The 13,011-nt window shown below is 46.0% G+C and overlaps 1 protein-coding gene across 5 annotated transcripts in view; it reads left to right on the top strand.

Moving 5' to 3' along the window:
- The window catches only part of LOC121709307 (clathrin heavy chain 1-like), a 42,567-nt gene that overhangs the window by 10,883 nt on the left and 18,673 nt on the right, over positions 1-13,011 (top strand). For all 5 annotated transcript variants that reach the window (XM_042092571.1, XM_042092570.1, XM_042092573.1 and 2 more), the window contains 6 exons: positions 1,661-1,929; positions 2,132-2,293; positions 3,567-3,680; positions 5,747-5,920; positions 10,150-10,347; positions 10,642-10,842. In XM_042092571.1, coding sequence (XP_041948505.1) covers positions 1,661-1,929; positions 2,132-2,293; positions 3,567-3,680; positions 5,747-5,920; positions 10,150-10,347; positions 10,642-10,842 — 1,118 coding nt within the window. The remainder of the gene's footprint in view (positions 1-1,660; positions 1,930-2,131; positions 2,294-3,566; positions 3,681-5,746; positions 5,921-10,149; positions 10,348-10,641; positions 10,843-13,011) is intronic.

Genomic DNA, 13,011 nt, shown 5'->3' with positions numbered 1-13,011 from the left:
TGCTTTCCCAGCCTTCCAGGGATTCATTCCCACTAGCTGTCAGGCAGCGTAGCCACCGAGAAATTGGGTGCCTGTGTTGGTCATTCACGGAGAGAAAAGTTTGGGCCGTAGAGACCTGTCCCTTTTGATCTAAGGCTTGGTGATTGAATGGATCGCCATAATTAATTCAGTTGCGGGCCCTTTTGAAAGGGACGTGAAATTGAATCTTCCTGATCAGATGTATCAGGCATTTGCTAGCAGACATGGCGTATAGGGTGCAGAAGAGTATGATGGAGTTGTCTAATGCCAGTGGAATGAAATCAGATTAGCCCCGAACTGATAGGTTGTTTGTGGTTTAAAAGGCCGGTTAAGGGGGGAAAAGCTTGTATTGGCAAATTAGATCAGTTAGGGAAACTGTTGGTCAGAAACTGTGCTTCCCTCCGTGTGTCTGTTCCCTAATGTGATTTTCAGTGGAGTGTGGCCTTGTAAACACTGTGTAATGTGTAATGTGAGAGGCATTCCTTGTGAGTTGTGCACAAACCCTTCTCCTTCCTCGACCTCCCTCCCCCTTCCACCACCACCTCCACCACCCTGTCATAGTGTTGTCTGGGTGTGTTGTCTCTACTGTAGTACGGTGGTCTGTCCCCCTCCTCCCTTCCTAATCTGCATTCAGACAGGTTTAAAACACACACACACACACACACACACACACACACACACACACACACACACGCATATCCTTATTGCTTGTGTGTGGCCCCATTCCTGAGGTGCTCTGCTCCAGTCTGGTCATGTGCTTGTGTAGATCAGGTGATTCTGGGGTCTCAATGCTTCAGCTGGCTCATTGAAATTCTGCAGCTCACACCATCAGCCATTTATCACATTAAAAAAATGCTTAACCCATCATTGAGATTTTTATTTGGGGATGAGTGGCTATTTAATTAAGGTTCTTAATTTATCCTTTGGCAATCTTGACACTAATTGTTGTGTACCATTTTAAGACATAATGTAATTTGCTCATCGAAGCAAAAAAAATAATAAAAATTTAAAAATGGTGATCATATAATATTGCTGACTTTCACTATTTGCATGAAGTTCAAACCAAAGGTGAGTATTGTTTCACTAGCCTGAACATGATTGGATAGAGCAGCAATATTTCTCCATTGATTAGTATGATCTGGTCTGTTTGGAACTTAGTTTATCTCTATTTGTTGCCTAAATGCACCCTGAATTCTGCATTCCTTTTACATTTGTCACAAAATTGTCTGATCACTGCCGTTTCACACCTTTAACTCTGCTCAACTGAATGCAGATGAACCTCATGAGATCGTCCTAGTTGGTTGAGAAAGAAATATATATTTCTCTCCCCCTGTGCTTTCCTTTCAGTCGTTGGCTTTTAGTTCTCTCTCCTGAGCGACTGTTTGACCTTTCTCAGTCATGGTGTGCTTGCCTGATGCGCCTGCTGCCATGGCTACCAAAATTTCAAGCTTGAGTCTCGGCAATCAAGTGGAATTTGGTGTTTTAATTTCCCTTTGCCTTCTGTGACAATTTCTGTATGGGTTTTTGCTCTAATAACCTGGCCAAGTCTGTCTCAAACCTCTGCACCCACCACCCACATCCTTGCCATGAAGGCCCTGAACGTGTGTTTCTGTTCCCCCTCCTCTCCCTCACCTTCCACCAGCTGCCAAAACCCTTCAGATCTTTAACATCGAGATGAAGAGCAAGATGAAGGCCCACACCATGACCGATGACGTCACCTTCTGGAAGTGGATCTCCCTCAACACCGTTGCCCTGGTGACCGACAACGCCGTCTACCATTGGAGCATGGAGGGCGACTCGCAGCCAGTCAAAGTGTTCGACCGGCACTCCAGCCTGGCCGGCTGCCAGATCATCAACTACCGCACCGATGCCAAGCAGAAATGGCTGCTTCTCATCGGCATCTCGGCCCAGGTTGGTAAAAAGCACCGATCAGAAAACGGCACTCTTCACTGTCCCGGTTTTGTCTGTATTTTGTGACACTATCCATCCATCCCACTGTATTGTATATCCTCCCAGCCTCACACACACACACACACACACACACACAAAAGCGATCTCCCATCGGTCTCTTCTACTCTTGGCCTGATGTACTTGTGTGTTTGTTGTGTTGTAGCAAAACCGTGTGGTGGGGGCCATGCAGCTGTACTCTGTGGACAGGAAGGTGTCCCAGCCCATCGAGGGCCACGCAGCCAGCTTTGCCCAGTTCAAGATGGAGGGCAATGCTGAGGAGTCTACGCTCTTCTGCTTTGCCGTCAGGGGCCAGGCAGGTGGAAAGGTGGGTGACGTTACACTCTTAAGGTGATGATACACGGGACAACCTTTTGGGCAATGTTGCCGGGCAATGTTGGTGAGCGACACTTTCCCATTGCGATTGGGCAACATTAATTTCTATCTGAACGATTTGGACAACTTATTTACTTATGGGCAACGTTTTGAGATGATCCAGTCAGAATGCTAGCAATGGATCGCATGACCATCTGTGAGCTTCTGAAATTTTCAACAAAGATGCTGGAACGAGAAGTACGAAAAAGAGAGGCTTTTTATATATTTTTTACTCCGGTAAGTTATGTTGAAACCCAAACTGGGCATTTTACCCCATCAAATGCTTAAAAAACTATATATATATATATATATATATATATACACACACATCTATTTTCATGTGCTGAGGTTCTAAATAACACAGTTTTTTCCAGTAAAGTGCAAATGCCCGTTAGCCTACCCCGGCTCCATTGAGAATGAATGGGATTTAGTTAACTAGCAGTGGTTTTGCTAACAAAGTTATCGCAAGCTATAGGGTTGTTGCCAGTTGTCTGTTGCCCTGATTAATTGCCCTGTGTCACCTGGTTGCCCGTTGCCGACAACAGTGCACGTCAGCCTTGCCCAAAAAGTTGCCCTATGTATCATCACCTTTAGCTTTGCTTCTGATGGCAATATGCATGAATATGGTCCCCCTTGAAGCACTGGCTAGTCTATTCAAAGTGCGATTGAAAAAAGTATTAGACAGCGCCGTTAAGGAAGTGAAGAAGAAATTAAGCAGTAAGATGTCTGGATTCTCATAGTTCTTAGTGGTAGTAGACTTCTTATCATGAATATGGTTTGCAAGCCTCACCTTGGAGTTTTAGAACTGGTATGAAGAGCTGTGCTAACCCTAACGCTTCCTCGCGAGGCTTAATGTCAAACCTAATTCGATTCATAATAGCCTGAAATTGGCGCTTCACGGTCCGCTGAGTTGTAATTGGGGTTATTTAGCTCTCACTCAGCCTTCCCACACCATTACCGGCTCGTTAGTGGAGCTGTGCTCATAGAGCCTTTCCAAAGCCAGAGCCTTTCCAAAACCAGGCCCTCTTCTCTCTCACTGCTGATGCACTGACATGTCTCTCTCTCTCTCTCGCTCTCGCTCTCGCTCTCACTCTCACTCTCGCTCTCGCTCTCGCTCTCACTCTCGCTCTCGCTCTCGCTCTCGCTCTCGCTCTCGCTCTCGCTCTCGCTCTCGCTCTCACTCTCACTCTCACTCTCACTCCTGTTGGATCTGCTCCCCCTTGCAGCTGCACATCATCGAGGTGGGCACCCCGCCCACAGGCAACCAGCCGTTTCCCAAGAAGGCAGTGGATGTGTTCTTCCCTCCAGAGGCCCAGAATGACTTCCCAGTGGCCATGCAGGTCAGAGTCTGATGTTTCCTCACATGGAAGGGGCAGGTTTGCCCGACAACTGCACGAGTGTTGTTATTTTCAGATTTATACGTCTTTAGAATGTCAATAAATATGCTTACTGTTGACCATGTTAGTTATTATGATCACACAAATATGAAATATGTACCTGGGGTTAGGGATGTCCCGATCCGATATTTGGATCGGATCGGCCGCCGATATTAGCAAAAAATGTGGGATCGGCCTGCACGGGAAAATCCCGATCCGGACTCCCGATCCAGTTTGTTTTCAAAACTCCGGTCCGTGTTTTCCAGCGCACCGATATAGGTAATCCATTCCGGTTTTTTTCAGCTTTTCCCCCAAATCCGGTCCGTGTTTTTCAGCACACCTAGCAACCTGTCCAGCATCCCACTTGTCTGTGCATGTCCCACTAAGAATTTAAAGTTATCGAGCAAAAATTTCATGTCACAGTTGAATTAATATAGCCTAATGTTAACCGTGTCCGCGAGACCCTCTTACTATTAAGGCTCTTATGCATGTTGCTGCTGACAGCTTTGCCTGTCTAACGAATGTTATCTCTGCGATTTTAAGATTGTTTGTGTAATGTATAGGCACAGCACGCACTTTAATTTCCCTATTTTTACAATCGGCTAGCCTAACAAACGCATTTCATTTCAAAAAGCAACCTGGTCAATCGCTAACAACTAAGTGCACCTAGCCCTACAACTCTACACATCCAAAAGGGTAGAAGCTTCCAGTAGGCGCAGCCTACGACTACGATTAGTGACAGCTGTTGTCGCGGTAAACTTAAGCTCCTGTCTCTAAATAGTGTAGATAGGCCTACGTGCTATGTTGCTTGATTTTCTGTAGCCTAATAAATGCAGCCTGTAGCCTAGGTTACTTCAGCAAACCCAGACCAGTTGTGGCATCAGTTTCGCTTTTAAAACGCAACAGTGAAAGGCTTTTTAGCGCAGTCTCACTTATCATTGATGAGCACAGGAGCAGGCTGAAACCTGAGCATGTTGAAATGATCACCTTTGTGAATAGAAGAAGAATCTCCCCATCATGCTCAGACTGCAGCCGGGGCAAACAGTAGAAATTGAAGGGAGTATGGAGATGGAGCAGTAAAGTGTGGAGGAGATAGCAATACTGTAGAAGGCGTGACAGTTATTTGGGTTGTTATAGCCAATTCAGTGTGTGTGGGGTAATTTGACTATTTTCTACTTAGGTTTTGTGTGTGTTGCTTTTATATAGAATTTTAGATCGTTTACAATATTGTTTACACTGATGGCTTTTTTAAGCCTTGGTTTACACTCTTGAGCAGAGCACTGATGCCAACCAATTCGTTTTGTGTGGTTAATTGACTATTTTCTACTCAGCTTTTCTGTGTTTTGCTTTTTTTATACAGTTTACAATATTGTTTGCACTGGTGGCTTTTTAAGCCTTGGTTTACACTCTTGTTGTTCAAGAGCAGAGCACTGATGCCAATTCAGTTTGTGTGGTTAATTGACTATTTATTATTTTGTGTTTATTTAACCCTGTTAAGAATAAACAGGTCAGCTTCTAATTACCAACCACTGTGGATTATTCAAACTAACCTAATTAAGTTGGCTAGTTGTTCTTAAGAGTAAAACCCTTTTCAATATGAGTATAACAACAAAATATAAAATAAATATCTTTAATCTTTAATACATGCTTGGATCGGTCGGTATCGGCCGATGCTAAAAGCTACAATATCGGTATCGGATCGGAAGTGCAAAAAGCTGGATCGGGACATCCCTACCTGGGGTGTGATTGGATCAGATGCAAGTCAGTGTTTCCCACAGAATTGAATTCTATTTGTGGTGGTAGGTTTGCAGAATTAACTTGAATGCAACAGTTTTTAACACATTAGCGCACCGTGGCTATGATGCTAACCAGATTTAAGCACAATTTAGTAGAACCTGTAGAAATCATTGTGTGGTGGTCAATGTTGATATTGTGGTGGGCTGCCACAAATAAGTCAATGTATGGGAAACGCTGCAAGTTTGTCTCTGTATCTGTCCGTCTGATTGGATTTCTCTCCTCTGTGCGTGCAGATCAGCTCCAAACAGGATGTGGTTTTCCTCATCACCAAGTACGGCTACATCCACCTGTACGACCTGGAGACTGGCACCTGCATCTACATGAACCGCATCAGCGGAGAGACCATATTCGTGACCGCCCCGCACGAAGCCACCGCTGGCATCATCGGCGTCAACAGGAAAGGACAGGTACATGAGCATTGCTTGCCCTTCCCTTCCACAGCTGTTTGTGTGTTTGTGTGTGTGTGTGTGTGCCAGCCAGCCAGATCCCACTGATATGGTCGCCTCCATGTCTCCAGTTGTCCCTCTCTAATTGCAAGTGGTAATGCGCTGTCTGTCCATGATTCTGCACTGAAAATGTGTGTCTGAATCTGCACATTGAAACACACGAGTCTGGCATCAGTCTGTGTATGAAAATACGTTGTGAACAATATGGTCTGAAAAGGCGATTAGGGTTATTAGGGGCCGTTGCCTTGGCTGCCACAGTAGTTGTAACAGGCTAATCTACAGGGCCTCGGGGGAAACTTGAGAGATGTGTGGAGCGGAGAGGCGCTTTCGGAGCTGATTACCCGAGAGGATGCTCATCACCAGCCCTGATCACAGAGCGATAAGAAAATTACCCCCTTCCTTTCTTACTGTCCCCAGGCAGCCTCTCTCTCTCTCCCTCTCTCTCTCCTCCCACTGCTATCTGTTTCTTTCTTTCAGCTCTCTCTCTCTCTCTCTCTCTCTCTCTCTCTCTCTCTCTCTCTCTCTCTCTCTCTCTCTCTCTCTCTCTCTCTCTCTCTCTCTCTCTCTCTCTTGGCGCTTGCTCATTCAATGTCTTTTCCTTTCTCCCTCCCTCTCTCTCATGCACATGCTCTGATTCTCCTTCTCTCCCTCCTCGGTCTCTCAAGTGTTTCGTTTAATTTCCAATCACGTTTTCAAGGTTAAGCCCCTGTAGAGGCCCTGGGCTGAGCGGTGAGCTCTAGATAATGTAGCGCCCCCCCGATCATCATTGGCGACCGAGGCGCCACCCACTTGCAAATCCTCAGAGGTGAAAAATATTGCAGGCAAACCTGTGTGTGGGCCTCCATCCACTCCAAACCGACTCTAACCCCCCCCCCCGTCCGTTGTGTTGCCAGGATAACCAGATCTTGCCGGCCGTTAAATAATTTTCCAGTCAAGCCCCAGAAAGGCATCAATAATTTACACGAGGGCTGAAAGCTGATCTAGACGGCCTCAGACCTTACATGCCAGGCCCCTTACCCGGCAGACTAGAGTTACCATCACTCTAATGCACAGCGTCTGTCTGGCCAAACAATATGCGTCACACTCAGGTTTTTTTTTCAGCTGTGTCTGTGTGGTTCTCGCACTCAGGTGGCTTAAGGATGTGATGAACCGGTTTATGTTTTGTTATTAGTGGTTTTACAAAGCGACTACTGCGGATAAAGACTGCATATTGGGCCAATACACAACTGGAATATCTGTGTGTGTGTGTGTGTGTGTGTCTGTCTTGAGTCTTTGTCGCTTGTCCATTTTCTCCTTCAAAGACTCTGCTGCCATGCTTCTTGCCTGTGAGTCATGGCGCGGGAGCAGCCAATTGGCTGCGTGTGCCACTGAGCTTGTCTTTCTGCACTCCTTGCTCTCTACTTTCCCCTCACTCTCTCCCAAGGTCCTGGAGGGGGGTGATTGAAAGAGAGAAGGAGAGAAACAAGGAGAGCGAGAGAGCTAGAGAGAGAGAGAGTGAGTCACAGAGGGAAGGAGAAAGTGTGAATTGAAGGGGGGGATGGAGGCAGGTTGTAAGCTGCTGCTGCTGCGCGGCTAGTGATGTGCTGCCGTCTGGGATGACCTTGAGAGGGGGAGGGAAGAAGGGAGGAATGCTGAAGCAGAGAACTTCTCAAACGGGCTGAAAAGGAAGGCTGGAAGAGAAAGAAGTGGTTGGTGGAGAGAGGGAAGAAAATTGAAAAGAGAAAAAAGAACGAGTGGAAGAAATCCTAGGCCTTTTATGTATCATGTGACACCAGTGGGCGGCATTGACTGGCAGGCTTAATTCCTCTGGTGCTAGCAGGAGAGGGAGGAGCCCGGTCACTAATCTAGGCCAATCATAGACAGCGTGGGTCTCGTGCATCACCATGACCCTCTTGACATCATTGTGCTCAGTGGCCTCCCCCTCCTCCTCCTCTTCCTCTTCCTCCTGTGGTGCACTGTGTCGTGTATCTCTCTACTCTGTGGGGCAGAGCCAGTGTAACTTGACACACTTGATAGTATGTTTCATCCATCAGCCTCGCATCATCCAGACTCACACGCAAACAGCCCCCAGCAAGATTTGTCTACCAAGCTTTCATTCTGGGATATGAGTAATTGTTGTGGGACTGTTCAGAGGAATATGTATTCATAAAGCTTAGATAGATAAATTGACCGTTGCTTATGTATAAATTCTTAGAATGTAGCAGGCATTGAGTGAGGATGTGTGGTTGGAATGCAATTGTTTCCCTTTATTTGCTTCTACTCTTGTTAATCTGTTTAGAGTCAAAATGGGTCAGATTTATGATTAGATGCTTCCTATACCTAGCAGAAATAGCACTCTTTATTTTTTGTAAATCATGACTTTATTTAAGGAGTTAGACTGAGTATCAATCCTAGAGCACTATGTCCAGATCGTGATCCACATGAATACAGAATGCTCTCAGCTGTGGCTGTAGTAGTTACTCGAAACAGAGCTGAGGTGTTGTGACCTTATGCGCATTATATTTATAAGAACAGCATCTCTGTATGATAATCCCATCTGAGTGCAGCCTCCAGGATGCTGCATGTGCGTGAGTGGAGCAGGTTGATGGCACTCGTGCCCGACCTCCCTCGCAGTGGGCTTTGACCAGTGTCAGCACCGGACGGCACTGTGCTGTTCCACTGCCTGCAGCCGCCACTGACGTCAGGAACCCCCCCCCCCCCCCCCCCCCAAATCTCCTTTCTTTCTCTCTCACACACACACACTGCCCCTGTGTGTGTGACTGAAAGCTGATCATCACAAAGAGCTCTATTTTTGTGTGCGTGCGTGTGTGTGCGCATCCCTATCCCTCTATCGGGTTCTCTATTAGCTGACCCACATTTGAGGGGGGTGGGCTTTCTTCTCTCCCCTGACAGAGAGAGACAGTGGCAGACAGAAGATACTGTGAGAGAGAGGTAGATAGATGGGGGTGGGTTGCTGAAGCGTATAAACAGCTGTGGCTGTATGACCTGGTGCCTCACTTAGCGCCGGGGCCCCCATTTCAAGCCCACAATCACTCAGTCACATGGGGGAACACGCACAAAAACACTCTTGGGGAGTTGGCAGCACAGACAAAAGCACCGCTCAGTCATATACAGAACATGCAAAACACCAGCAAGTACGTTGTACCTGCACGTTCACATTATGGACAACCAAATATGCTTGGCACAGTCATGTAAATCATTAATCAAGCACACAATGTGTCATGTCCAATCCTATAAACAGCTGAACAGTGTGTGACAGGTAATGGCCATTCATATGTCAATTAACATAAACCACACTTGTTCGTACAAGAGTGACCAGCATCTCTGCACCCTTTGGTGATGAAGGTGAAGGTATGTTGATCATTAACTGTGAAATGTTGCTGAGCAGGTATTAAAGTGAAGCACATTTCAGTGGTTTATAGGCCGGTGTCGCTTCATGGAATGTCTCTTGTCGTGCTCGGGCAGAATCAGCAGGTATGTAGCTGGAAGTGTCACAGAGGTCACAGTCATATTTAGCTGGTTTTAAAAAGTAGTGCATGACCAGCCATGTGCAAATGGTTAGCTCACGTGCCATCTCTGACCTCCGCTAAAGTTCTCACATCAACATTATCTTGTAGTGATGAGTGATCAGAAATCTTTGGGGTGCTTTTTTGCATCGGAGTAGCAAGGCAATTAGCAGCCTCTATATTATACGTCCATAGTTTACAGTGGAACCATAAACTCCCTCTCATCCCCATTTCACCTGACTGGTAGATCATTCACAAAGCGCCTGTTCAACCCAGGGACAAGGCTACACAGAGGAGAAGGGGACACCCTTCTGCCATGGCGTTCAATGTCCTCATGTTACAGAGGATCCTCTTCCTCTGGAGCCTCTGCTTTAGTCTGAGTCGGGGGGGGACTTCAGTGTTTCCTTGTTGTTTTTAACAAGGTAAAATTAAACCAAGAGGCGGATCACGTAGAATAAGGTGGTGGGGGGGGGGGGGTAAAGCCCTTGGGGAGTAAAGCCTTTGACCATAACATATTGTGCATATTATTGTGCCATTGCTCATTACTCTGCTATGCAAAGCTATGAATAGATCTGTACCAGAAAAGGTATCCTGTTGTCACAATATCTGCATACTTTCACCCGGTTCTTTGATGGTGACCAGAGCAAAACTCCATCCTTCCCCCCACGTCTGTGTGTTCTGCAGGTTCTGTCTGTGTGTGTCGAAGAGGAGAACATCATCCCCTATATCACCAACGTGCTGCAGAACCCTGACCTGGCCCTCCGCATGGCCGTCCGCAACAACCTGGCAGGCGCCGAGGAACTCTTCGCCCGCAAGTTCAACAACCTGTTTGCGGCAGGAAACTACTCTGAGGCTGCCAAGGTGGCCGCCAATGCTCCCAAGGTACAGCTGCTGGGCTCTGCTTGAAAGGGAAGCCCCCTCGCTTGAGCGATTCACAAACAAACGTTAGGGCCAAGCACAATCTGTTCTAAATACGACAGACCCCCCAAGACCACCCCCCCCTTTTATGTCCAGCCAACGTTGTGAATCGCTTTTCATTGGACTACCACAGAAAGAACTCTGTTTCAAGCGCATGTATTAGTTCTTCTTGGAATGTTTTCTTAGTTTTCAGCCTGTGTGTGTGTGTAATAACTCACATGGACCCCACCCATCTCCTCCCTCCGTGTCGTCCCTCAGGGTATCCTGCGCACTCCAGACACCATCCGGCGCTTCCAGAGCGTTCCGGCGCAGCCCGGCCAGACCTCGCCGCTCCTCCAGTACTTCGGGATCCTGCTGGACCAGGGCCAGCTCAACAAGTTTGAGTCCCTGGAGCTGTGCAGGCCCGTGCTGCAGCAGGGACGCAAGCAGCTGCTCGAGAAATGGCTCAAGGAGGATAAGGTGAGCCACAGAAAGGGCCTTCTAGCGCGTGTGTGTGTGTGTGTGTGTGTGTGTGTGTGTCGAAATTAACTTTTTTTTTTTCACCAACCACCAGTGTCCCAAATTCAAGTTCTTGTTTTTTTCCCATTCTACATAATAAACAGCATAATAATCAGTAACTTGCATCACTTAATTAACTCATTCTGGTCCACCATGTCAGTTCTGAACAATTTATTAAACACCATTTTATTAACATTAATCATCTGCTGTTTCACACAACACTCATTTTCAGAGATTGTGCTTTTGGCTCTTTTTTGAGGTTGCACTATACTTTCTCATTGTCCGTCGTTTTGACGGACAGGGTTGTAAAACATTCCGTCAATAATCTATTTTCACATGTCTTTAATTTCAGTGTCAGTTTGGCGTGATGTCATGGGCACAGATCTCAGTGGAAAAAAAACAATAAGTAGCGTGGGAAATGACCACAAAGCTGTCAGATAGGCTACTCTCCTGCCGCGCTCTCACCCTCTCGTGCACACTCTATGCGTTCCCAATTAAATGAAGTAGCAAAACGTAGTTAGATCTGCTGCAACTATGTATCTTGATGTAACAAGCTGTTTTGACATTGTAAAAGTTCTCTAAGAAGAGTGTAAAGCAGTTTGCAGTAGCCTAACCACAACGTCGTCTATTGCTGGCCTATGATAACCTAATTAAATGCTCGGCAGGCCGGATATATGATGAACTAATAAATGCTCGGCGGGCCGGATTAAAGTGCGTGGCGGGCCGCAGTTTGGACACCCCTGGCCTTAGAACTGCCACAGCGAAATGTGAAATGCTAACTTTAAATAACTGTTTTCATAGTTATAGGCTACCTTGCAACACTTGGTTTTGTCAAATCGCAGTTGCAGTAGGCTATTTAGCTCAGCATGATATTGGTGACGTTTGTCTGTCACTGACAGAAAACACGCAGCGTTTTAGAGAGGACTGTCCTCTTGTTCTTTTAAGAACACCAGTGTAACCTTAGGCCTACACTATCAGTCAAAAATGTTCACAATATCATGAAAACAAATGCCATTTACCTGCCTGCTAGTTAGGTAAGTTAACCTAGGAATATCGGAAAGTGACCCATTAGGTCTACCACCCGTGCCCTATTTTTGTGTCGGCCTATGAGTCACTTATTATTCATTTAACCAATACAGCGGATTCCTAAGAAAACGCAAGCACCCAGCCCATTTGGGTATCTTACTATATTTGTACCAAAAATAACATTGTAGCCTACAGTGATTTGAAGAGCAGTAAACAGTGTTGCAAGGCTGCGTGTACAAAACCGCTTCTTTACAGATCAGCTGGCTAACGCTGTTTTTGCAAGCTGCCCGTTACGCCAGGTCAAATTTTGTATAATTTTATTCAGACGTGAAAGATACGTTTAGATTCCCTTGTGACCAGATTAGGGAAAAAGTACCAATTTTGAAATTTGCTTTGCCATTTTTTCTACTGTCCCAGAGTTGTCCCAGACGACATTCTATTGTGTCCCGGAAGCATTTTTTATGGTCCCCGGGACGTCGGGACAACGTTAATTTCGAGCCCTGGATCTGAGTAACGGTAGTTTTTGTGGCTGTGAATGTGGGCCTGTGCCTGTCTCGTTTCCTTTTCCATTTCATCATAAGCCTGTTTGTCCCTTTTTTTAGCGGTGAGGTAATCTGTTTGTTATGTGGACGCTGGGATGTTTAGTTTTTGAGAGGCTTCAGAGAAGGAAGCATTTTTCTCTCCTCATTGACTCTTCGTTTGTTCCTGGAGGATATGTTTGTCACCATGTCATCGCGAACTGGATGTGAATGTGCACACTAGATGTGCATCAGTGTGTATTTCCTCTTTTCCTGGTGATTCACATCGTGTGTGTGTGTGTGTGTGTGTATGTGTATGTTTATGTGTATATATATACACACACACACACACCCACACACATACAGTGAAAGGGAGTATATTAAGGTCCAGCAATGGATTTGAAAACATTTGTGAAAGCAAATGTGTCAAGATTTGAAAACTTGATTCAATCTGTCTAAATGTTTCAGCTCTGATTTCCACTCAAAACCTACATTTCTTTTATCAGAGGGGCCCGTAACACATCCATTTAAAGCTCAGTTAGATCAGACACTATAGCAACATTATTACCCACATTTATTACACGGC

Source organism: Alosa sapidissima, chromosome 5 (genome assembly GCF_018492685.1).
Source record: "Alosa sapidissima isolate fAloSap1 chromosome 5, fAloSap1.pri, whole genome shotgun sequence".
Lineage (NCBI taxonomy): Eukaryota > Metazoa > Chordata > Actinopteri > Clupeiformes > Clupeidae > Alosa > Alosa sapidissima.
The sequence above is the reverse complement of the archived record's forward strand: the minus strand, read 5'-3'. Positions and strand labels throughout refer to the sequence as shown.